This window comes from Alexandromys fortis, unplaced genomic scaffold (assembly GCF_014885135.2).
Source record: "Alexandromys fortis isolate MF-2015 unplaced genomic scaffold, M_Fortis_MF-2015_v1.1 scaffold_146, whole genome shotgun sequence".
NCBI classification, from domain to species: Eukaryota; Metazoa; Chordata; class Mammalia; order Rodentia; family Cricetidae; genus Alexandromys; species Alexandromys fortis.
The window spans coordinates 4,075,061-4,101,866 of record NW_026068042.1 but is presented as its reverse complement, the minus strand read 5'-3'; the positions used below and the strand labels follow the sequence as shown (position 1 = coordinate 4,101,866).

Genomic DNA, 26,806 nt, shown 5'->3' with positions numbered 1-26,806 from the left:
CAAAGGTCTGATCTCCAAAATATATAAAGAACTTAAGAAACTAGACTGTAAAAGGCTAATCAACCCAATTATAAAATGGGGCACTGAGCTGAACAGAGATCTCTCAACAGAAGAAGTTCAAATGGCCAAAAGACACCTAAGGTCATGCTCAACTTCCTTAGCGATCAGGGAAATGCAAATCAAGACAACTTTAAGATACCATCTTACACCTGTCAGAATGGCTAAAATCAAAAACACCAATGATAGCCTATGCTGGAGAGGTTGTGGAGAAAGGGGTACACTTATCCATTGCTGGTGGGAATGCAAACTTGTACAACCACTCTGGAAAGCAGTGTGGCGGTTTCTCAGAAAATTTGGGATCAACCTACCCATGGACCCAGCAATACCACTCTTGGGAATATACCCAAGAGAGGCCTTATCATACAACAAAAATATATGCTCTACTATGTTCATAGCAGCATTGTTTGTAATAGCCAGAACCTGGAAACAACCTAGATGCCCTTCAATTGAAGAATGGATGAAGAAAGTATGGAATATATACATATTAGAGTACTACTCAGCAGTAAAAAACAAGGACTTCTTGAAGTTTGCAGGCAAATGGATGGAAATAGAAAACACTATCCTGAGTGAGGTAAGCCAGACCCAAAAAGAGGAACATGGGATGTACTCACTCATATTTGGTTTCTAGCCATAAATAAAGGACATTGAGCCTATAATTCGGGTTCTTAGAGAAGCTAAATAAGAAGGAGAACCCAAAGAAAAACATATAGGCATCCTCCTGAATATTAACCTTCATCAGGCGATGAAAGGAGACAGAGACAGAGACCCACATTGGAGCACCGGACTAAAATCTCAAGGTCCAAATCAGGAGCAGAAGGAGAGAGAGCACGAGCAAGGAACTCAGGACCGCGAGGGGTGCACCCACACACTGAGACAATGGGGTGTTCTATCGGGAACTCACCAAGGCCAGCTGGCCTGGGTCTGAAAAAGCCTGGGTTAAAACCGGTCTCACTGAACATAGCGGACAATGAGGACTACTGAGACCTCAAGAACAATGGCAGTGGGTTTTTGATCCTACTGCACGTATTGGCTTTGTGGGAACCTAGGCAGTTTGGATGCTCACCTTACGAGACCTGGATGGAAGTGGGTGGTCCTTGGACTTCCCACAGGGCAGGGAACCCTGATTGATCTTTGGGCTGACGAGGGAGGGGGACTTGATTGGGGAAGGGGGAGGGAAAGGGGAGGCGGCGGTGGGGAAGAGACAGAAATCTTTAATAAATAAATAAATAAGAAAAAAATTTTAAAAAAAAAGCATGGGTGAAGGTTTGTTTTGTTAGGGGTTTGACTGCATCTCCTCACATCTCAATCTCTCCCCAACCACTCCCCACATGCAGGCAATCTGCGTGGGAGGGTAGGGGTACTTTGCCTTCTGCAATTAGTTTTGCCTCAGCTCAGACTGAGGCAAAGTCTGAGCCCTATGCAGCACAGATGATCCAAACATGCTTCATTGGTAATTTTTACATTTAATGTTGCTTTTGAGAATATGCTTGTTGTTTGTTTTTTTAAGTAAAATAAGCAAGCTTTTTAAACACAGAGACATTTTCTTCATAGGATTTCATATACAACCGTCTTCAGAATTCATGGATCTGTTGGGCCTGGTGGTATACACTTTTATAGCCCAGCATTCAGGAGGCAGACCCAGGAGGATCTCTGTGATTTCAATGTCAGCTTGGACTACATAATGAGTTTCAGGCCAGTTAAGATGATATAGCAAGACTCTGTCTCAAAAAACAAAACACAAAAAACAAACCCTAAGAATTCAAGAATGTGAATTTTCTTTTCTTTTTTCCCTTTTGTTTTTTTCAGACAGTTTCTCTGTTGTATCCCTGGCTGTCCTGGACTTGCTCTGTAGACTAGGCTGGGTTCTGCCTCCTGAGTGCTGGGAGATTAAAGGTCACCACCACGTGATGTGAAATTTCTTATTTGTTCAAAGATAAGCAAATGAACTAACCAAAAACGGTTCTTACCAGTTCTACTGATTTGTTCACACGAGACCTGAACCAAACAAAATGAGAATGAAGTGAAAATGAATTCTGAGCAGTTTATTTTCAAGTCATTACAGTGTTCAACCAATCGGACATACAAAGAGAGCAGGTGTAACAGTAAACATCAGGAGGCACATTCTTGTTCTGAAAGGAGATATAATATACACACAGGAAAAAATGCAGCAAACATTACGGTATTCAAAGTAACTGTTGACACTTCAGATGTGACATATTTACAAGAAGGTATGTTTTAAAATAATTAAATAATTTCCATTAGCTTACAAAAGAATTGAGATAAATATTAAGAAATTCTGACAACCACAAGAACATATTCCTATGCTTTTGAATAAGGGTAATTCTATAAAAAGTCCCAAAATAGAGCTAATATTTTGCCACCATGAAATATATCAAATTACCAATACCAAAATATGCTAAAATAAACGTGCACTGTGGAGGCTGTACCAAAGAAAACAGCGCCAGGCTCATCAATACTGCAAAGTATCTGTACATGGTTCCTAGGTATGTTCATGAAAAAGGAACTTCCCAAAGAGCCTGGATAATGAACACAGCAGCAGAAGGGTGGTGATTGCTTAAAAACCTCGTTGTCCTATGGTTTTCCAATGCAGTTGCAAAAAAAGAAAACTACATAGAACTCTAACATATTAGCTTATGAATACAAAAGGTAAGTGGTATGTTCTTGTGCTGGACAACTAAATAACACATCTCGGCCCCTAGACCCCACACAGAAGCGATTTCCTCCTCCTCCTCCAACAAGTAGTCTTAGAACATAAAAAGGCAAAACACTAACACCCCTGTCACCAAAACAGAAGTGAATGGGACTGGGAATACTATAGAGCAGCAGCCTGGGAAAAGCAAACACTTAAGACTTTGCCACAAAACAGTACTTGCTCAAACCAGTCTATCACTCAACACCAGAAACTATGGGTTCTTTAGAGAGGTACTTCCATTTAGGATATCCCCACGATTAAATGCATACTCCAATTTATTTCAAGACATAAATATTGCACAGATAGTAGAACACCAATATTCTGGTGTCCCTGACATAAAAAGCTATCTTATTTAACATATCAAACTATGCTATTGAAATTAATTTATTCAAACATTTAAAGCCAATCATGTAGGACTTGGAGCACACCCTAAATGAGATGAGAAGACACAGGCACTTGAATATAGGTTATTAATGATGAGAAAGTAGAGGCCACAACAATTTCATGACTGAGGGCAGTTATAACTTCACATATGAACTGAGAGGTCTTTCACTAATCCAAATTCAAAAATAAGATCTATTTACAAAAAAAAAAAATCAGCTGGATGTTGTGGTACATGCCTTTAATCCCAGCACTCAGGACGATCTCTGTGAGTTTTAGGCCAGCCTGGTCTACAGAACAAGTTCCAGAACAGCAAGGACTACATAGAGCAACTGTCTTGGGGGGAAAAAAAAAATCAGATCTTCCCAAAATTTATGACCAAATAATTTTTACTGAAATAAAATACTGATAGGTGCAAATTGTAAGCTTTCTCAAACAAGTATCACACTGTGTAACACATGCCTATAATTTGGGAGGCAGCAAAGGCAGGAGGATCACCACAAGTTCCAGGACAGACATGGATACAAAGAAACCGTGTCTCAAAAATAAAAAGTCCTCACCAAAAAGAAAAAACCTTAGCCATAGCTTAGCTCTAATCCCTGACCTTTGCTGCTCCACCCCCGTTCAACTCCTACCTGCACCAACAGTCTAATCAAATCTTCTATGCAAAATTTACCACTCACCTGATATCAAAAATGGTTAGAATTTCTATATAATCCACATTGCAATATAAATTTTGCAGCACCACAGACATCATGAGTTTAAGAATTTTTGTCTGGCAATGTCCCATTTGATAATGTTAAATGATAAGAATGTGTAAATATTGAGTATTTCATAGGGAGTCATATTAGCATTTTAAATGACCAAATAATAAGAAATTTTAATGTTTTAAGTTGTTATTTAAAATTTCAAAGTCACTAGAAAAAAAAAGTCTCACACACATTTTTACCACCCAAACACATAAAGCTTCAGACAGTGGATATGGAGACAGCTTTTTTCCTTCCTTTCTTAAAGAAATTACATTGACTTGGCCACTCCCTAGATTCTCGGTTTGCCAGTTTATAGAGTACACCCAAGAGACAATATAATATATGCACTGAAACCATCCATCCTCTATCATCTTTGGCTAGAATCCTCATGAAAGGACACTGAGGGATGAGTGGGGCAGGCAGCCCTACACATCACTGACTGGCAGGCTGGCATCATCTAAGTCCACTGGCTCACCATCTTTTCCCTGAGGGCCATTTTTATTCTGAGGTCTAAGCAGAGCTTGTTCAGTCACTTTGGAAGCTGATTCTCTTGCAGAGACAGTCTGGACCTTGAAGTTCCCTGGCTTGATCTTGGCAAGAGATTCGTAAAATCCTCGCTTCTCCATGGTATAGCTTGAGACCAGAGAGTGGCTGCGAGAGGCTGCGGAATGTGAGGTGGCTGCTGCTGCCCCGGCAGGGCGGACAGTGTATTTGGATTCTGAAGGGCAGCCGGAATGCTCCTGGAAAGAGGAATGGTAGTCAGACACAGCTAATCACTGACAGTGAAGTTAGTCATTCACTCACTGTGAGACTTGATTCTCTGAAAAACAAACAACACGCACACGCACACACACAAAGCAGAAGCATGAGCCATGCAGCGTAAATGTGCAAGTTCCTTCCCAAAGCAATGCATTTTAGGGGTGAGTTCAAAGCAATGATAGCCAACAACCAATTCTACTAAGAAACTGATTCTGTCACCAAAGCTGAATTTGTCAGCTTATGGCACTCTGAAGGCCTAGCTAGCCTAAAATGAAATACAGTGTTCCAACTGCAACTGAATTGTGTTGAAAGAAGTCTACCAGTATTTAGGAATAATGGGGGTTATCCCAAGTCTTAAAAAAAAAAAAAAGACAAAACACAAAAATGAAAGGCTATAGATTAATCAAGAATCAAGACTTTTCAGACATGATTTTGTCTAGTAGTCTGATAACCTGGTTTTTTTTTTTTTGCTTCTATTAATTTCACTGTAATTATGGCAACTGATTTAATTGTTTATTTTGGTAAGTCACACATTCATATGGTTTAAGATTTTAAAAGTAAGAATGCGTACAACTGAATCACTTTTAAAACTGATGAAGTAAGATCAGTCGTGAATACTGATTTTATTGTACTTCTAGTAACAAATCTGAAGACACTGGAGTGCTGGGCAGCTCCTGGAGTGCACTCTTTAGGATACTAGCTGCCTTGATAACAGCACCACAATCAGCAAACACTACAGGCTCCCATTATAAGGTAAAACTTCACCAGAGCTATAAAATACCATGCAATTCTGGTGACAAAGTTTATCCAAGGTGGATGCGTGCAGAAGTTTGCCTGGATCAGAAAAAAGGCACATTTGTATTAAAAAAAAAATCTCAAAATACATAAAACATGGAAATCAAAAACTCTTGCAGCAATTCAGTCAGTTAGTTACTGAAGCTCTGGAAGCTTCCATTAGTAGGGTTGCTTTTGTCTTTTTTTTAACTATACATATCAATCTGATGATTACAGTAAAATAGTTTGCGTTAGTGATGACAACTGCAAATGGCAGTCCAGTTAACTCAACCTTCTATGATCAGCTGTAAGTAGGGAGCGTGTCCAGGCCCTCTACTAAGAAGGCACATTTGCATGAGAGCCCACATACGTGCTGCATTCACCAGCTCTTGATGTATACCTCTGTATACAAGGGTTCGACAGCCTTCTGGCCTGCCGCATCTGGAACACAGTGCAAAGCTAAGATTAGAGTTAACCTATATTGGGAGAGGAGGAAAAGAGAGAATTCTGCTGATAGTCACAGCTCAGTCCGATTTGCCCCACCACAAAGCACAGAACACAAACACCCTTCTCCAGTTTTCCCTCTTCCCAACAGACATTGTTTTTGCAGAGAATCTCATACTTGATTGTTGAAAGAGTCACATAAAATGCAGGCAGTTACAAAACTAACACCCATGAAAGAGACTTCAATATTCCTACAGGAATACTAGTATAATGATAAATGGTTAAGAAATGGGAAAAATGGATTACTATCTACTGATCTGTTATTATCACTACCAGGAAACTACTAAAAGACAGTATTACTACCAGGAAAAATAATGAAAGTACAGGATATCTAGGCTATGACACAGCACACCAGGACAGCTGGCAACAGTGCTACTTTTAAGATATAATTTCTCAAAAGGGTTTGCATTTTCAGAACAGAGATGAATAGCCAAAGTATTCCTGACAAACTATTTCTTAGGATTCACTTGAACAAGATGAACAACAAATGTTTCTCTTGCTATGTCTGAACAGATCATTAAGTTGTTCCAATGTAACTATCAAACTACAGCAAAGATAAACAAGCTTTTCTATGAACCTGCTAAAAATTTTAAATAACAACATGAAATAGAAAAAAAACTGGGAATAAAAAAAACTGTACGTAAGGCTCTAATTTGTTCAGTGGTATTCCGATATACTAAGGGGGGAAAAATCTTAACTGAAAATTGGCAAGTAAGGGGAAACCAAGACATCACAAAACTGTTTTGCTAGAACTGAAAGTGCCTTGAATGGCCAGGCCAATGCCACATCAAGAGGGCCAAATTGCCACACCCAGAACTACTATCAAGAACCTAACTGAAAGAACAGAGGAAGAAAGGCTCTATTCTTTAGCTGCCCAGCTTGTGCATTAACACAATGTGCACAGAAGGTTATGTACATGTGACACTACAAGGAAGCTCTGAATTAGGGTGCATTATTTTTGCAAGTCCAATTGGTATGAAAGTCAACATGCAAATAATCTCAACAAAATAGAAACCAAAGGATTAGGGGAGAGGAAGAAAACAACACCAAAGGATGCAGAGTCTCCCCAAGGAGAAACCTACAGAAGATGCTGATCTGCCAGGTCCCCGCTGTGCTACGATGGCGCCAGAGACTGCTTTAATCCAACTGTGCATTTCTTCAGGGCTATCAGCCTAAAGGAAATAAAAGGGATATCTCAGTGAAATTTTTCTCCAAATCACCTTCTATTTCCATATATTCCATACCGTGGCAATAAACTGTCACCTGCAAACACATTCAAAGACAATAATTTCTTTAAAAAGTTTTCAGAGCACTTTTGTTTATTTTTAATTATTTACTTTTGTTTTGTTTTTCAAGATAGATTTCTCAGATTTCTCTCTGTAGCCTTGGATGTTATAAACTCTCACTGTAGACCAGGCTGGCCTTGAACTCAAGAGGTGCGTGGTTTCCAACTGCTGGGATTAAAGGTGTGTACCAACATGCCTGGCTTCAAAACTCTTTTCAAAAAGGTTCATTGTGTGTGTGTGTGTGTGTGTGTGTGTGTGTGTGTGTGTGTGTGTGTGTGGAGTGGGGTTCAGTAAACTCATGAATCATTGGTCCAGCTGTCCCCAGCTACAAGAGGGCATTGGACCCCACTGGAGTTGTAGTTTACAGGCTGTTGTGAGCCTCCCAATGTGGATTCTGGGAACAAAACTTGGTCCTCTGGAAGAGCAGCAGCAAGTGCTCTTAACCTCTGAGCCATCTTTCCAACCCCTGAAAGCACTTTTTGTGTGAGAACGTGTTATTGGGAATAAACCAAGGCCCTCAGACATTCAAGAAAAACACTCGGCCACTGAGCCTTTATTTCAAAATTTGTGTTTTAGTTTTGACACAGCTCAGGCTGGTCTTTACTTCATTCTTTATCAAAGTTGCCCTTGAACTTCCTGCTTCAGCCTTTTGAGAGTTTGGTTACAGGCATATGCCACCAAACCCGGATCTAGAAGCACTGTTTTTAACCCAGGTTTTTCTGAGCAAGGTACTATATGGCATATGACATATAGTACTATATGACATATGACAGCCACTGCATGTTTTAAACCCAGACATATAAAATGGTCGATAATGAATGTTTTTGGAAAGGAAATAAGAGGAAAAAACAAAGAAAGTTCCTATTTTGCTGTCAAATGCTAGAGTCTGAACTTGCTACATGTATATGCTAAAACTTTAAAAGTCATTCTGGCACCATTTTACATATTAATTTTAGAAACATTTTTTTTTTGAGACAGGGTTTCCCAGTCAGTCCTGGAACTTGCTCTGTAGCCCAGGCTGGCCTTGAACTCACAGAGATCTACCTGCCTCCTAAATGCCAGGATTAAAAGCATACACCACCACACCTGGCTATAGTCCTTTTTCTTGATTAAGACTGGCTAGTCTAAATCTAAATATTCAAAGATCAGAATGCTCAGGGTGGCATGGCCACAGCACAGGCTTTTACTCAGTGCAAGTAGGAGCATCATGATCAAAATTAATGTGACAAGACAGAAAGACCGTTCTGGTGGTTAAATCTGACCTAGAACAGCCTAAAAAATCAGAAATTTAGGTCAAACTTTACATATAGATGTTCCCATCATCATACTTTCACAGTAAATGTATGAAAACTCTGTAAATAAACATGTAGTCACAGAAGATCAGAACTTGAGAAACAGCCACACATGGAGTGAGTGTGGTGTAATTCTAAAATGTTTGCAGAGATGGCTTTTTGTTTGTCTGATTGACTTTTTTGAGACAGGAGCTCACTACACAGCTCTGGCTGGCCACAGATTCACCAGGATCCACCGGCCTCTGCCTCCTGAATGCCTTGAACTGTGATTAAAGGTAAGAGCCACCAGACTTAGTTATTGCCAAATAACTTTTAATGACACAGGAAAAATGACAAAATAGGAAAACAAGTAAGATTTTATATATATGGCCTTGCTTGCTATAAGAATCAGTGCTTAGATGTGGAAGTATGTGTATTTTATAAACTATCGTTTTAACTTTTCTGCAATAAGCAATGAACCAAAACAAATGCTCTTTCCAATAATTTCATTTATATACTTGAGGCTTCCATTTTTATAAAGTTAAAAAAAATATTAAAAACACAGAAAGAAAAGACACTTGAAGGCACACTGTTAAAATATAAACAAAACAGCACTTCCTTTCTTCCAAATGTGACTTTGATCGATATCACTAATTCATAACACAATAACCCCCCATTTCTAAATATATACTCCACCACCAACCACCACCTGACATCTTTCAATAAGCTGGTAAATTACACTTGTCAAAACAGACAAGGTTTATCTATATTTATTTCACCTATGAATGTTATTCACTGCTTGTAAGACAATCTATAATCTCCAAGTGTCTTACCTGCACATAAAAAGTTCGAGACGTCGTTACAATTTCAAACAGGTTGTCCCTCATCATTATGTCACTGTTGTGAAAAACAATCATCCAGTTGCATGAAAATCAGTTTTGACAGTTTCTCCTTCAGCTGTTTATTCGATCCCAAATATGCGTCATTAAATGTTTAGAGAGAAAACACTAACTTAACAAAGCTATATTATCTTTTCTCAGTTTTGATTACAATTCATTTACAGAAGAATCATAAAGCAACTTTAGAGTCTAAGCGCTTACAGTTTATTCAATTCAGCATGGTATAGCTGGTGCAGCTCCTTGTGACGACCTGTTCTCTGCACCTTTGAAATACTAAAAATGATTTCTCATAATTTTTCCTTTGCATTAATGAGCTACTTCTAAAATGTCATTTATAAATGAGTAATTTGTAGTTCTCAAATAAAACATCGCAATATCTTACTGATTAAAAAACAAAACTGTAGCATATCTCAACCAGTTTAAAATTCTCACAATGAGAAGCACATGCTGTAAGTTGAACCAGGGGAGGCGCTGGTCTTCAAACTGCTGTGCCAGCGCCAGGCAGTCCCTTACCTCTGCTTACACTCTTGGACTTTATGAACTTCTTTAAGTGGTATTACCCGCAGAGGTTCCTTTTCCTGGCAAAAAAGCAAAGAGACACAGGACATTTCAAGTCAATCTCAGACACAACTGCACCTTCTGAAACCCGCAGCAGCAGGACAGCTCTATGGCCTTACACACACAGCTGTTTCAGTCTCTGGTCTCAATGACAGTTGCTAAGCAGCAGACTTGGTCATGGTGGACCATGAGGACCAGTAAGTGCTCTATTTCCTCTTTTGGAATGCCATCTTGACATCAACAGCACCGTGCAGCAAGCCCAGCTTTGCTATAAGCCTGTGCACATGTGTCTGAATACACACTTAGGGAGCACCTGCAGGTAAGGTAAAGACATGGTGTATCTATACTACTGGGTACTTGCATTTAACTTCTAAAACAGAGTTTCCATGATCATGGCACAGTTATGAAGCTGGACCTCGGCATCTTTTCAGTATGACCATAATCCACAGGCCACATTCTGATCTTACAAGTTATCCCATGGGTGTCCGTCATGGCAGAAGACAAGCTGACATATTTTCTGTCCAAGATTCAGAGTCTATGGCAGACTTGCTTCACTGTCCCTTCTCTTCGTCTCCTTTACTTCAGAGCAGTTACTTCTTTGGTCTTCTGTGATCTTGCAGAGCTGTAAATCGCCCACTTATTTCACAGACTGTGTCCCAGTCTGGGTCTGTCTGATGTTTATTCATTCTGATGCGTAGGCCACATGCTTCTAGAAGGAAACCACAGCACTGACTACTTCTCAGCCATCCCTACCAGGAGGTGCACGGCGTGGACTTGACCAACTGCTGGTACATGACTCATATTGGTCACCACTGAGACATTTGGAGCCTATGCAGTACTCGATTTTCCAACATAATTTCCCCACCAGTTTTACCAAATATTGAGGATTCTTACCTGAAATCATTACTGACATAACTGCCTGCCAAATGGTGATTTTTTTTTTCTAATATCACTCACATACATATCAACCTGGAATTTAAAGAAACACTATTTTCTCTGGGAAGAAGATCTGTGATCTTTCTCAGCCACGGCCTCGTGACTAATGAGCACTATTTGTGCAGTTAACATCTGTATTTCCCTGATCCTGAGCGACACTGAACACTGTTACACAGTAGTGCTAACCCCAAGGCTCGGACACACTGGGTATACATGCTACCATTTAGCTCCACACTCAGCTCAATTTCTTTCTAAATGAGTTGTTTGTATTTTCTGTTTCTTTCCATACCAGATATTTTCCCTCAATTTTCTGTCTCTCTCTGAATCATGAGACAACCACAACTTTACAAAAAGACTAAGAATATGGCTACTTCAAGCTGAGCTGCTGCTCTAGTCTGCTACCTAAGTCCTCACGTTATGGGCATCACAGACAGCAAGTGGCCTCCACACTGTCTTACAAGGTAAGAATGCTCACTCACTGTCTCTCTTTTCCTTTAGGATGAAGAGTTCTCACTCCTGTAGAATGAGGACTGTAGAATCCTGCAGATCACAACAGTTACTTTATTTTGTAGATTGTCCCCTCCCTTGGATGTGGCTACTGTCCCCTGGTGACTAAACTCAGACTATACACCTTCAACAGGAGCAGCACAAAACTGATGCTGTGTTTTTTTTCAGGCTATCCTGTCACGTGACAAGTGGTTTCAACATCTTCACCACCAATGAAGTTCACTGAACCTGGTTGTCTGATGGAAGTGGTGTCTACCAGCCTTCACTGTACAGCCGCTCTCTTCCCTCTGAGCTCAGTGTTTATTTCACAGACTGATCTCTCTCCTATTTAGGCATCTTGTCCCTCACTGTAATTACATGAACTCAGTCACCACCCAATCATTGAGTCATATGGATATATGGGCTGTAATATATTATAATCATTATGTATTCTGATACTCTCACTGTCTATAATCTGGTGAGGGGATTGTTTGTAAAGTAGTTTCTGGGTGATTATCATTTTCTCAGCATGTCCTTGCTTTCTGACTTAAGATATTCCAGGCTCATCTTGCATTTATTTCTCTTGCCCAGGTATAGAATCTGCTATTTTTCCATGGAGTCCAGGATTCTTTCAGGGGGAAGGTATACTCGTATGCACTCACATGAGGATATAATACTTGTCTGGAACTATGTTTGTTGAGTTATAGCAAGAATCCATTATTTTATACCAAGAACCTTGGTTTCTAGGTTTCTATTATCCTTCATATATTTCCTCATTTTATCAACAAGTATTGTGTGACCATTCTCATCTCTGTCACTATCCACGTCCTGTGCATTCTATCCTCTCTGCCTCCTTATTACATGTGGGCTCTGACTGTCTATGCCAGCTTATACAGACTGCTTCTGCCATTTTACCCCACAACAGTTTCCTAAAAGAACTGACACTTAAGACAAATCTTAAAATATTCCTAATATAGCAGCTATTGTCCATGAATAACTATAAATTTAAATTACTAAAATGAAGTAAAATTAGTTTTAATTTTAAAATGAAATAAATTCAGCTCCTTATACACTGTTTATCACCAGCACTCAAAAGTCACATGTATCCTGCACAGAACAACACAGGTGTGGAACATATCTCAGGACAGAAAGTCACATGTATCCTGCACAGAACAACACAGGTGTGGAACATATCTCAGGACAGAAAGTTCAACTGGACAATGTTGTTTTGATGCCTTCATTCAAATACAACAAGGAGTATACAACAGTCCCACACTTTTGAAGAAGAGGCAGAGAATTTCATTAATTTATGCAATAATCTACTGAAAGATTTAGGCTACATGACTTCTTAAATAGTACATTACTCAAATGGAGGGAGGAAGGCTCAATCTTTGATTCTGCCTTCAAAACACAACAAAAATATCTCAAATGAAACAACCTAAAAGCTGATCTGAAACAGGCAAAGAAAGGGCTAAGAAAAAGAAGGGCAGGGAAGGCAGACATGCAGAGGGCTGAATGCAGCTTTTAGAGGATTCCTTTTACCACCTCTTCCAATCCTCTGACAGAGATTTACATCTAGGGGGCTGACAATTTTAGAGCCATCAAAATGTAATGTTTCCTTGAAGATATGGCAGTTTTATTTAAAACACGTTAAAGAAAAATGTGACTAACCAAATGCATTACAACCAAGCACACTGAAATACAGATGCCCTCAGAACCAGAACATTTGAAAAACAAAACAGCATACAAGCATACATTCACTACAGTGTAACTTGCCAAGCGTTTGAAAGCATATTTATGAAGTAACTACATACCAGTTCAGATTTGAAGTAGCCTATTGTATTTTCATCCAATTGAAAATATCTTCTTTTCCAGTTCTTCATCTACCAGAGAAAACACAGACATAGGCTTCAAAGAATGTCCAATGTTAATCACCCCTAATCGTTCCAGTAAGAACCCACAATCAGAAACACCAAGCACACAGAAACAACAGACTTCCCCCAAGGGAGGTGATAATTGACACCTCTTCCTGCTAAACAGTCCCTGAATGACAGTCTCAGCCTTGGGCAGCTCACTCTCAAGAGTTTATGAATGACTCTGGCATTTCAAATTTTTTTAAAAATTTATTTCTTTTTATTTTATGTGCATTGGAGTTTTTGCTGGCATGTTATTTATGAGGATGCCAGATCCCCTGGAACTGGAGTTATAGACAGTTGCGAGCTCCCATGTGGGTGCTGAGAACTGAGCTCAGGTCCTCTGGAAGAGTAGTAAGTGTTCTTAACTGCTGAGCCAACTTTCCAGCCCCTCAGATTTTCAAAATATTTATTTTATATGTATGAGTACTCTATCTGCATGTATAACTTTATGCCAAAGAGGGCATCAGATGCCACTGTAGATGATTGTGATCCACCATGTGGATGCTGGGAATTGAACTAGGGACTTCTGGAAGAGCAGTCAGTGCTCTTAATTACTGAGCCATCTCCCCAGCATGATCACTAACAGCAGAAAAGAAAAAAAGTACTCCCTTCATTTCTTGCCAGCCCAGCCTACAAGGTAAAGATCAGCATGGGAAATGTCATTAACTCATCAGGTTTCTCTATCTATAACATGCATTTCAAATATTTCATACATAACAGGTCAGCAATAAATACAAAGCAGAACAAAACCATACAGAAAATGTTTAGTAGGTTTTCATATGAATATTTCTGTCAATTTTTTAGTACCTGAAATTATCTGTAAATAGTGTTAGAGAGATGGCTCAACAGTTAGAATGCTTTTCCAAAATACCCAGGTCCAATTCCTAACACCCACACAGCAGCTCATAACTGTCTCTAAGTCCAGTTCCAGGGGATCCTACACCCTCTTCTGGCCTCCTCTAGCACTGCATACACATGGTACACAGATGTACATTCAAGTAAACACACATATACATAAAATAAAATAGATTTTTAAAAAATCTCAAAAAAATTAATGGAAAAATGTGCAATTTTTTCTTTTCTTTAGATTTAGGAATAAAGGTTACCTCCTTAAAAGCCTAATTAGCCTACAACTAAGGCTCACAGCCTGGGGAAATCCTTCCTCCGCCTATAGACAGCCTATCTTGAGAAACTGGTCCAACAGGCAGGAAGAATTTTTCCAAGCTGAGCTACCAAAAGTGAAGCAAAATCAAGCAGAATTACCAGGAGAGTTTGAAGTATTTGCTTATTCCTATTTTTTCCTTTTGTTTTCAAATGTTAAACTTTATCTTGTCCTGAGAGTCTCAAGATTTAGTTCATACCGAATAAATAAACTGATAAAACAAAACAAATATCAGCTGAATTGTGGTAGCATAGGACACCTTTAATCCCAGAATCTGGAGGCCTAGAGAGGCAGATCTTTGAGTTCAAGGCCAGCAGCCTGGTCTACAGAGAGTTCCAGGTCAGCCAGGGTTACACAGAAAAACCCTGTCTCAAAAAATCAAAACAAACAAATAAAACCAAACAAAAAACGCCCAAGATTTTTGCTATATAGCCCAAGCTAACCTAGAACTTTCTTTCCTTCCCTCCTCAGTTTCCCAAAAGCTAGGATTTTATGTGTGAATCACAGCACCTGGCAGAAAAGTATCTGGAGCCTTAGAGCACCAGTAGATATGTTTATTTTATAGAAATTTCCTCCCACACCGGGCATTGGTGGTGCACACCTTTAATCCCAGCACTCAGGAGGCAGAGACAGGCAGATCTCCGTAAGTTTGAGGCCAGCCTGGTCTACAGAGCGAGTTCCAGGACAGGTTCCAAAGCTATGGAGAAACCCTGTCTAGAAAAACCAAACAAACAAACAAAACAAGAAGAAAGAAATTTCCTCCCATGACGCTATGGGGACAACCGACACTCACCTGTGATGCTTCTTTAGCACCTGGAATTGTGCGAAAAGCTACATCTCTCATTTATCCCTTTCAAAAACCACAGACCAGAGGTTTTATAAAAATAGCTTTCTCACATAAAATAAAACTGGAAGTCTGGGAGATTAAGTAGCCCAACCTCAGAGCTGTCTGCTAGCAGCCACTCCTGGTACTTCCGCTTCTCCTAAGGCTCTATACTTGACCATCTCTGAAGATGTAGGAAATCAACAGAACTTTCTGGGGGTTAAGATGGCTCAGCAGGTAAAGTCACTTGCCTAAATTTAAGCCTTGGAATCCAAGTGAAGGTGGAAGACCAGAACTGACAAAGTTGTCTTCTGCTCTCAAAGCATCAAACATTGCACTCATGCTCCCCTCCCTCCCTCATATATGCACGCACATAGACAAACTAAAGTTTTTTAAATAAAAAACAAACAAACAAGAAATCCTTTCTATCACAAACCTAAACTTGGGAAAGCTCACTTATACTAAATATAGAAGGAAATAAGCATTAACTTACCCAGCAGTGTAAAGACCAAGGAAATAACTGTGATGTATGATAAACATGGAGCAACCCCTTTCTACCCTTTCCAGCAACAGACTGCTCTACACTCTGGGCCTTTCAAACATAAAGCACACAGCTTGATTCTGACTTGCAAGCTTGCTGGCACGTGACCTCCCCAACTTCACAGGTATGGTTAAGCTACTCACCACTGCTCCTTGCTTCACACAATATCCAGCTTTGATAACTGCACTGTCTGGAGGTGGCTTAGGAGTAAAGTAAGGAAGATGGCTTTGGGACCGTTTCAAATTGTTTCTGTCAATAATTTCACCACATTCATTTACTTCTTCTTTCTAAAATGAAGCCAAAGAAATTATTTTCTTGCTTTAAAACATATTTTCATTTAATGTTATCTTAGAAAATCTTAAAATCGGTGACACTCAATCACAACTTTCTTGATCAAACCACAAACATCCACTTTTATTGTTTTGCAAACTCCTGACTTCAGGTTTTTCTTGGGGTGGGCTTTTTTTATATGGAAATCATTTAAACAGATCTATGTGAAGTTACAATAAATATAAAAAGTAGCAGAGGTCTTGTATACCCTTTAACCGAATTCTTCCCAAAGAGGAAGTATGTATTTCTAACATAGATTACCCAAACCAAGCATCCATAAGCTTTATTCAGGTATCAACATTTATATATGCACTTGTTTGTCCATATATGGTATTACCATTTGCAGCTGCTGTTGTGGGATATTTGTACACTGTGTGAAGACATACTGCTGGGATTGGTTTAATAAAGAACTGAATGGCCAACAGGAAGGAGGTATAGGCAGACCTTCTGGGCAGAGAAAATAAGTAGAACGAGATAATCAAGGCACAGGGGAGATGCCAGGAGACACAGAGAGGAAAGAGGAGGTGCAAGATGGAAGAGAGGTAATACCATGTGATAAAACATACATTAATATAAATGGGTTAATTTAAGTTATAAGAACTAGTTAGGAACAAGCCTAAGCTACAGGCTGAGCTTTCATAATAAAGTCTTCCTGTCATTATTTGTGAGCCGGCGACCCAAAGGAAAGTCTGACTACAAGCTGCACAACAATTGCCATAATCAACACAAAGAACTGCTCTCTGCCACAAGGTCTGCTTGTGATGCCCTTGTAGCACTCCTTCACAGCCAATCGTTTGTTCTGACATTTTGAGAAAACAAACAGAAGCACGCAGTAAAGATCTTTAGGGATTTTTTTAAAAAATTTTCACTCAACATAACTCTTTGAAGGCTCATTCAGTTGGCCCTTGTCAACAGTTCACCGTCTGTACTTGCTATATCCAGTGCTATGGGTGTATCACCATACCATGCTGCTGACCACCTACCCAATTATTTCCATCTTCTAGCTACTAGGAATGAAGATATTATAAGTATCCATGTACAGGTCTTTGTGTGACCATAATTACCCACTTCTTTAGGATAAACGCTGGAGAATACATAGTAGCCTAGAGAGCAACTGCAAGTTTATTTATAAAAGGATGACAACAAGAAAACTACCACACCAAATTGTTTCTTCAGAGTGACTGAACTGTTTTATTTACATCTCCACCAGCAATGGATGAAAGGCCCAAGCATCTTTGCTTAGGTATAATATTTCACTAGGTTCTTTTTTTTTAATATTTATTTATTTATTTAGTATACAATATTCTTTCTGCATGTATGCCTGAAGGCCAGAAGAGGGTACCAGACCTCATTACAGATGGTTGTGAGTCACCATGTGGTTGCTGGGAATTGAACTCAGGACCTTTGGAAGAGCAGGCAATGCTCTTAACTGCTGAGCCATCTCTCCAGCTCCCTTTCACTAGGTTCTTAATTCAATTTCTTTTCTAATGGCTACATATAGTGGCAATCTATCTTTCCTAGTGCCTATTAATACATATATCATTTTTTGGTGAAATGTTTTTATTAATTTCATCTACTTTTAAGGAATTTTTGGTTGGTTAATTATTGGGTTTTGAGAGTTCTTTATGTAGATAAAAGTCCTTGGTTGAATAGGTAGGTATCTTGTAGACTTTTTTTCTAATCTTTTTTTTTTTTAATTGGAGAAATAGTTTCTATGTAGCCCTGGCTAACTTACTCTATAGACCAGGTTGGTCTCAAACTCAGAGACCTGCTTCCGCCTCCCAAGGGCTGGGATTAAAAGTGTATACAACCACCTGGCTGGCTAGTCTATCTTTTCTATTCATCCTCTGAACAGGTTCTTTCACAAAACATGCATTTGAAATACTGATGTTGTGCAATTATTAGTCTTCTCCTTTTACAGATAATGGGCTTCACGTCAACTCTAAAAGCTCTTTGCCTAATCCTTGACCTGCAGTTTTTCCCATGCTCACTCCTGGAAGTGCTACAGGGTTTTTTGTTTTGTTTTGTGGTTTGTGTGTATGTGTGCTATTGTTTTACGGGGTTTTTTTAATTTAAATTAATTACCTTTTTAAAAGATTTATTTATTATGTATACAACATTCTGCCTCCATGTATGCCTGCACGCCAGAAAAGGGTGCCAGATCTCATTACAGATGGTTGTAAGCCACCATGTGGTTGTTGGGAATTGAACTCAGGACCTCTGGAAGAGCAGCCAGTGCTCTTAACCACTGAACATCTCTCCAGCCCGTCTTATGTTTTTAAAGTTCAGTGTTGACAAATCCTTAACCATACCCAAGACTTCCTGATTATTTACAACATCCACAAACTACAACACCACAAATAAATCAGTCACATTTTTAAAACTCAAAAGAACAATTAAGTCTGAACTGCCAGGCTTATGAGGTATTTTCAATCTGTTCTACATTTAAACAGGTCAACAATACTAATTAAATACTTAATAATTAGCCAATAGATTCTGAATAAATTAACCATCCAAATGAGATTTAGTTAACATTTTCTTGATTCTATGGTGTGAGAGGTCCTTCTGTCTATGTGTTGCTCTTATTGGTTAATGAATAAAGAAACTGCCTTGGCCTGTTGATAGGACAGAACTTAGGTAGGCGGGGAAATTGGACTGAATGCTGGGAGAAAGAAGGCAGAGTCAGGAAGATGCCATGGAGTCGCTGGAGATAGCCGTGCTGAAACTTTGCTGGTAGGCCGCGACCTCGTGGTAATACTCAGATTCATGGACATATGTTAAATTAAAATGTAAGAGCTAGCCAATAAAAAGTTAGAGCTAATGGGCCAAGCATTGTTTTAAATAATACAGTTTCTGTATGATTATTTCAGGGCCAAGCTAGCCGGGACTAACAAGTGGGCCCACCTCCTACAATTCTATATTGTCTAAATGTTAATTTGTATTTTTGTTTGTTTTTGTTTTTCAAGACAGGGTTTCTTTGTGTAGTCCTAGCTATCCTAGAACTCACTCTGTAGACCAGGCTAGCCTGGAACTCACAGAGATCCACCTGCCTCTGCCTCCTGAGCATTAAAGGAACTAGCACCGGGATTAAAGACAATGGGGCACCACCACTGCCTTCGCTACTTTGTAATTTTAAATTCTGCATTACAATAAAACAGTAGCATCATTTTAAATCTTTTAAAAATGCCATCTTCTATAGAATCTATTCTACAATAGCCACACAAAGTGCAATAGTGTCTTAACAAACTTATCCAATAGCCAACACCAGTCAGCATGGGAGAAAGTTCAGCCCAGCTAGTCATCACAAGTTTAGAGAGCTAAAATCATTACTTTTAGAAAAAGCAACACCACACACACACACACACCTTTCTCCCTAACTTTTTTTTAATTCGACTTTGAACAACAACAAAAGTAACTGTAAACTCCCCCTAGAGCAGAGATTGGTATTGTTAAATATCCTTTACAAGGCACAGAAAAAGATACTCAAGTTAGTTTATTGATGTTATTTCTTCCTACTAATCACACTCACCTGGCACAAGGCTTGAAAAAATATGGTTATCTGTTAAAATTTTGAAAGTCTATGCCGCGTGGTGGTGGTGGTGGTGGTGCACTCCTTTAATCCCAGTACTTGGATCTCTGTGAGTTTAAGGCTAGCCTCGTCTACAGAGTGAGTTCCAAGACAGTCAGGGCTACACAGAGAAACCCTGTCTTGGGAACTAGGGAGCAGTCTATAAAGCATCAAAAAGTCTTTTAAAATCAAAAGACAAAAGTAATGAGAATATCCAATACTGGCAATAGCTATCACTTTAAATTCTTGTTTTTCAAATATTAGTAATTTAATTTGCATTAAAAGTACATTTCCTCACATTTCTCCATTGCTAGTGGGAATGCAAACTAGTTTGGATATCAGTATGGCAATTTCTCAGGAAATTAGGAAACAACCTTCCTTAAGACCCAGCAATACCACTTTTGGATATATATCCAAAGGATGCTCAATTGTACCATAAGGACATGTGCTCAACTTTGTTCATAGCAGCATTGTTTGTCATAGCCAGAACCTGGAAACAACCTAAATGCCCCTCGACTAAAGAATAGATAAGGAAAATGTGGTACACAACGGAGTACCACACAGCAGAAAAAATATGACATCTTAAAATTTTCTGAAAAATAGATGGATCTAGAAAACATCACACTGAGTGAGGCAACCCAGACCCAGAAAGACAAATATCATATCTACTCACTCACAAGTGGCTTTTAGACATAAAGCAAAGAAAACCAGCCTACAATTCACAATCCCGGAGAACCTAGACAACAATGAGGACCCTAAGAGAGACATACATGGATCTAAACTACACGGGAAGTAGAAAAAGACTAAAGTTCCTAAGTAAATTGGGAGCATGGGGACCATGGGAGTTGAAGGGCAGGGGAGAGAAAGGGATGGGAGTGGAGAAAAATATACAGCTCAATAAAAGCAATAAAAAGAAGTATATTTCCTCAATAGCAATACAAGAAACTTAAGTTCATATAAAAGTTTCAAGTTCATTATTTAAATTACATAAATTTATTTTCTCTAATACCTAGGTATATCATTACTTTTAGGATACAATCCAGCCAGATTTGCAGCCCTCAGGTTGTAGGAAAAATACAAAACACACACGCACACAGGTTTTTAAAAAATTTACACATATTTGCAGATGCTAACCCAGCAACTTTACTTGAAAGCATTAGTTTATCTTGGTGTAGACCTGTAGCCTTAGTTGCAAGGCTGGTCTGAGCTAAAAAGTAGATTCAAGGACAACTTGGGCAGGGCTTCTTTAATCCCAGCACTCAGGAGGCAGAGGCAGGCGGAACTCTATGAGTTTGAGGCCAGACTGGTCTACAAGAGCTAGTTCCAGGACAGGCTCCAAAGCTACAGAGAAACCTTGTCTCAAAAAAAATAAAATTAAATTAAAAAAAGGACAACTTGGGCAACTCTAAAAAGAACTATGATATAGCTCAGCAGTAAGGCTCTAGCATTAACTCTCTAAAATTTTAGATATAAAAATGTTCATTACAACATTGTTAAATAAAATAAAGGAAAGAAAACCCCTCCATTTGCCTGCCAATAGAGGCTTATAAATTATGGTCAAATCCAGGGCAGGACTCTGCAGCCATTACAAGTGATAGAGACTTAACTTCTGATGCCTGATGTAAGATATGCTGCTACAAAGTCTGACATGTAACCCCCATCCCAACTTCTGCAGGGAGAATACAAACAATTCAGCTCAGAGAAGGATCAAGTGTTTTATCTATGTAACTTCTGATCATTTTTACAATAACATACAAAAGTTTGCAAAGCACTTTCGGAATAGGAAACCAAATTAAAAGCTTTTGTAGTTAATAAATATTGAATCAATTCAGCAAAGATATTCCGTTTCAGTTTTGATGAAAATACAACAGAAGCACTGATTTGGTACCTGAGTTGGAGTGATGATGGGAACACCACCAACAATATCAGTTCTGTAAGACACTTGCTTCTTGCCACAGTCACCTTGGCGACTCAGGCTGTCAGAAGCCGGCTGTGAGTCTGACTGCTTTGGTACCTGGAAGAGTAAGATGGATTATCATACAACCAGAACTGTACTTGTAACCCTCGTCATCATCACGGATTTTTCAGCTAGTTGGTATCTATAGACGACTGACAATCTATTTGCAATACTGCAATTCAAGATCTCAGATTGCCCTGGTCTGGTAACACTTTAGGTCACAGGCATCACCACCTACTGCTGGTGCTTGTGCAGTCATTAGTTCACACACTTCCTCCACTCTCCCCTGGCCAATTCTCAGCACAGTTGGAGAGGGAAGCAGGGCTTAGAGGCAGCGGGGAACGTAGGTTGAGATCCCAGCTGAACTACATTCTAGCCAAGTTTGTGCAATAAAATGAAATCAAACTTGGCATCAATTACATACTGAGTATGATTTAAAGTATATTTTATTTAGGAATCCTCACAATCTTTCAAAGGTATTATCAACAACATGAATGACAAACACAACGATAATGGTATAAAAATGTTTAATTTATGGGCTGGAGAGATGGCTCAGAGGTTAAGAGTATTGCCTGCTCTTCCAAAGGTCCTGAGTTCAATTCCCAGCAACCACATGGTGGCTCACACCCATCTGTAATGAAGTCTGGTGCCCTCTTCTGGCCTGCAGGCATACACACAGACAAAATATTTTATACATAATAAATAAATAAATATTTAAAAAATGTTTAATTTAAAATTAAGTCATTTGCCCATCACCCTTGAACTACTGAGAAACTACTAACACTGTAGTCAAAGGCCCGACACGTACCAATGTGATTCCATCCAAAGCAGGGAATGTACAAAGATATCACACAGGAACATCACTAAAAGTTGTAATTCCTAGGCTCCATCCCCAGAATGAGTCTCTAGGACATTCCCCGCAAACTGGAGTTTCAGAAGGGACAGGTGCTTTTGTGGGACGGTGTTTCACAAACCACACTTAAGAAACCCTGCTCCACACTGTGCTCTCGTTCTACCTCACACTGCACTCACCAGGTCTGGAATAAAGCTAGGGTACACTGCAGGGCTGTGTGCATGAGAAGACCTCAGCCCATCTATACTCATAAACATAACTGTTCATGGATACGAATGGCTTATTATCTTAGGTAAGGTCATTTCTCACACTGCCTCCCTTGTCAGGCTTTCTCTCAGGCCCTGGCAGCATCTCCAGCTTCAAATGCATACTCCCTGAAGCACAGTTTTAAAAAAATCTTCAGAGACAGAAATTGGGGTTCAAACTAAAGATCAGAAAAGCAAAGCAGTCAGCCACTGGCTCTTACCTCAACCTCAGTCAGAAAATGGCCATTCTGCCTCCAGGAATCTCAGAATGAGACTGTGTTTGAGAGCTGTCTCCTCCCATTTTATATTCCTCTCTAGTTCTAGTTCTAGGATTAAGGGTGTGCACCACTACCATCTGGTTTCCATGGCAAGCAAGTGTGGATTAAAGGTGTGTGTCACCACTGCCTGGTCTTTAAGACTGACCAGTGTGGCTGTTTTACTTTTCTGATCCTCAGGCAAGCTTTATTTATTGAAATACAAATGAAATGCCACTATAACTCCCAATACAGTATCAATCACTGGTGGAAACAGGAATAAAAGAGAAAGGGAGCCTGGCACCGGTGGCACATGCCTCTAGTCTCAGTACTAGGGAGGCAGAGGCAAGTGAATCTTTGAGATCAATACCAGCTTGCTCTACAGAACAGCCAGAGCTACACAGAGAAACCTTACCTCGAAAAACCAAAACAGAGAGAAAGAGAAAGGGGAACGGGAAGGGAAAGAAAGGAAAGCAGAAAATGAAAGAAAAGAAAAGAGGAAGAAAAGAAAAGAAAAGAAAGGGAAAGGAGAGGAATCCTGAATCCCTGTGGAATCCTAAGAGGCCACACTCTTGAGTGCTTTTTAAAGGTGATTACAATAGAGGACAAAGTGTTAGTTGTAGGCTAAAATTAAGATACCACACCCTAGAACGATCTACAGATGAAATCCAGTACATTCTCTAGAATCACATAACTTATTTCAGTCATTTTACAAAGTGTGATCCTGTCAACCTGTTAATCTGAAGCCACAGAGAGGACCTGAGACTGCTGCTCTGTGGTGACCTACAAGAGGAGCAGTGGTTATCCTCTAGGAAAGGGTTCTGCTGCTTGTAAAGATTGCCAAAGAAAAGGCTTTCATAGAAACTTTAAAATGTGCTAATACATGCTGCTTCACCCACTTTCCTCCCAGAAACATATCATACCGAAAAGCCTTCTCTGCGCAACCGGCCCACTGCTAACAACCCTCAAAATAAAGTCTATGCAAGCACAAGTCCCCCACCTGAACTGGACTACAATAAAAGTTATCTAAATTACCATTGCCTTGTTTTCAAAGAAAAGTGCAAGTAAACTATCCAGATATAAAGTAACTCCCTTAGAATTTATGAAAAACTCTTACTGAAAACGCTAACGTAAAGAACCCCCATCCCAACACACACGTTCACCTGCAAATCAGCCAGCTGTTAATGTGCATCAAAGAGCCAACTCACAGGGCAGAGGACAAACGCCAGGAATTAAATATTCTTCCCTGATTCTTATGTGGCTATTTCTTGGGAAGGATCTGAACATGTGCTTAGTAGGCACTTAATATGATCCTAACAGAATGTTTCAATATTAGAGAAGAAAATACTGACTAGAGAAGGAAGATGTGAGCAAAGCAGATATTTATGATGAAATAAATAAAAGGCTACAGCCCTCTCAAAAGTTACCGGGCAGTGAAATTCGGCCAGCCAGGAATGAGTGCAGAGCTAGAGGACAGAACCTAAAGTGTTTGATAAATTCCTTGGCGGCAAGACCTGTATTCTCTCCATCTGACCCGGCTGATGGCAAAGGCTTGGTTAACACTGCAGGGTAAAGAGGCATTCTTTAGACCAATACTCAGCTTACTTGTCCTAGCTAGCTGTCATTAAGAAATCACTGTGAAATCTCTGTACAATTTCAAAAGACTAGTTTTTAGATTAAAAGCTAATGTAGACTTTTAAATTAGAACTTACTAGAACTGATGAGACATTCTAGAAATAGTGGACTTCTGCTTAGGAAAAAACTATGGGCATTTTCTCATTCTGTAAGCCAGTAAGGGTTCAGAAACCACTACACTGACGGCAGACGAATACACATTTGAAAGCATGCTTCCAATTTTGACTTTCCAAACTCAAGCAACAAAATATGTCCTTCAAGATTATTTCTTCTAATACTGTTGACCTTTTAAAACTCTTTCTTCTTCTTTAAATATTTGAGATAACTGAGTGTTGGACAGACGGAAGGTGAAGACAGACAGACTGCAGTGGTGAAGAGCAGAGCACCAAGGACTGGACCGCTTAACTAATCACCATGCTCTTAGCCACAACGCTCTAACAATCCCCAAGGTGAAACCACATTCTGGAAAACTCCGATTTTAAATTTCTGTATGTTTTAAGTGTACAGATGACATAGTATTCAGCAGACCACTAAATTATAGGTGATCAAAATATTATTTGGAGTGATTATAGAGAAAGGTAAAACTACACACGTACTAAAATGGAAATATTAATCTTTCAAAGTTCCTACATATAAATCATTAGACATTTAGATATGAGATTAGACATATCACACTCCAAAATAATTAAATATGCAAAATGCCCATGAAGTCTAAACTGATCTAAATTTCTGTTAAAACATTTAACAAGATGTCTATTTTTTTCCTCTTCTTTTTTTTTTTAAAGATTTATTTATTTATTATGTATACAGTGTTCTGTCTGTATGTAAGCCTACAGACCAGAAGAGGGAGACAGATCTCATAGATGGTTGTGAGCCATCATGTGGTTGCTGGGAATTGAAATCGGGACCTCTGGAAGAGCAGTCAGTGCTCTTAACCACTAAGCCATCTCTCCAGTCCCCCAAGATGTCTATTTTTAACTACATACACACACATACATTTGTTTTTTCAAGACAGGATTTCTCTGTGTAGCCCTGGATGCCCTGGAACTCGCTTTGTAGACCAGGCTGGCCTCAAACTCACATAGATCATCAGCATGCCTCTACCTCCTGAGTGCTGGGATTAAAGGTGTGTACCACCAACACCCAGCTATTTTTTTTTTTTTTATTTTATCTGTATGGGTGCTTTGCCTGCATGTCGTGTACCACCTACATGCCTCGTGTCTGTGAAGGCCAGAAGAAGGTACTGTGTGTCCCAGCACTGGGGTTATAAACAATTATGAACAGTTACATGAGTATAGGGAACCAAATCCTTTGCAAGAGCAGCCAGTGCTCTTAACCAGTCCCAGCAAAATACATCTTATTAAAGCCTGGGAATTCTCTCCTTTTCCTACGTTTACCTAAAACTGATTCCAGTCAGTTACCAGTTCTAATTAATATCACTGCACTTAAAATTACTGTATCTTATTTGTATTTATATTTTCTAAATATGAACTATAAAATCACAAAAATCATTATCAAGTTTATCTAAAAACAGTAAAAATGCCATATAAAATAAAGCTGCAAGATCCCAAAAGCTAATTAAATATTACCAGTTTCTCTTTCCTGCTGAAAAGCTTACAATGACATAAAAAACTATTTAGTCCCATGAATAAACAAGAGAGCAATTCAAGGCATTCCAACTTAGTAAAATGCTGAGACCTTTCTTTAAATCATTAAAAGAATTCAGTTCTGCTTATTGCTGTAGACTATAAAAGCAAATCCAGGAAAGTACTACATACAGATTTTATAAAGACATCTTCCAGGCAGGGAATATTTATTAGGAGCTCAAAATGATCATCTAAAACTTTTAAGAATGTAAACTTCTGAATCTGCTCAAAATATTGCTATCATGAAACTGCACAAGCCCCAAAATAACTTCTGCTTCGCATACAGCTCAGATGTGGTGTGTGGGCGTTTTCTGTCATGTGGTAACAAGCTGTTCTGATGCAAAACAAAAAAAAAATGATCTAAGAACAGCCTTGGTTGGCTATTTTAACTCTGGGGCTGTGTGGCACAGACAGAGAAGCATTTACTTGAGATGAGGAATATATGCATTAATTTCCTGGAACATGCTCTTTGACCAAGAGTAGATTAGGATCAATAAATA

The 26,806-nt window shown here is 39.2% G+C and overlaps 1 protein-coding gene across 7 annotated transcripts in view; it reads right to left on the bottom strand.

Moving 5' to 3' along the window:
- Positions 1-2,087: 2,087 nt before the first annotated feature.
- Plekha1 (pleckstrin homology domain containing A1) overlaps positions 2,088-26,806 on the bottom strand; it is an 80,911-nt gene continuing 56,192 nt past the window's right edge. For 4 of the 7 annotated variants that reach the window (XM_050165999.1, XM_050165997.1, XM_050165998.1 and 1 more), the window contains 7 exons: positions 21,605-21,730; positions 15,962-16,105; positions 13,191-13,259; positions 9,910-9,974; positions 9,331-9,394; positions 7,023-7,112; positions 2,088-4,643 (listed from right to left, as the gene is read on the bottom strand). In XM_050165999.1, coding sequence (XP_050021956.1) covers positions 4,329-4,643; positions 7,023-7,112; positions 9,331-9,394; positions 9,910-9,974; positions 13,191-13,259; positions 15,962-16,105; positions 21,605-21,730 — 873 coding nt within the window. In that variant the 3' untranslated portion in view covers positions 2,088-4,328. Of the gene's footprint in view, positions 4,644-5,728; positions 5,878-7,022; positions 7,113-9,330; positions 9,395-9,909; positions 9,975-13,190; positions 13,260-15,961; positions 16,106-21,604; positions 21,731-26,806 lie in introns of all 7 variants that reach the window. The other 3 variants (XM_050166000.1, XM_050166002.1, XM_050166003.1) reach the window with 3 other exon arrangements.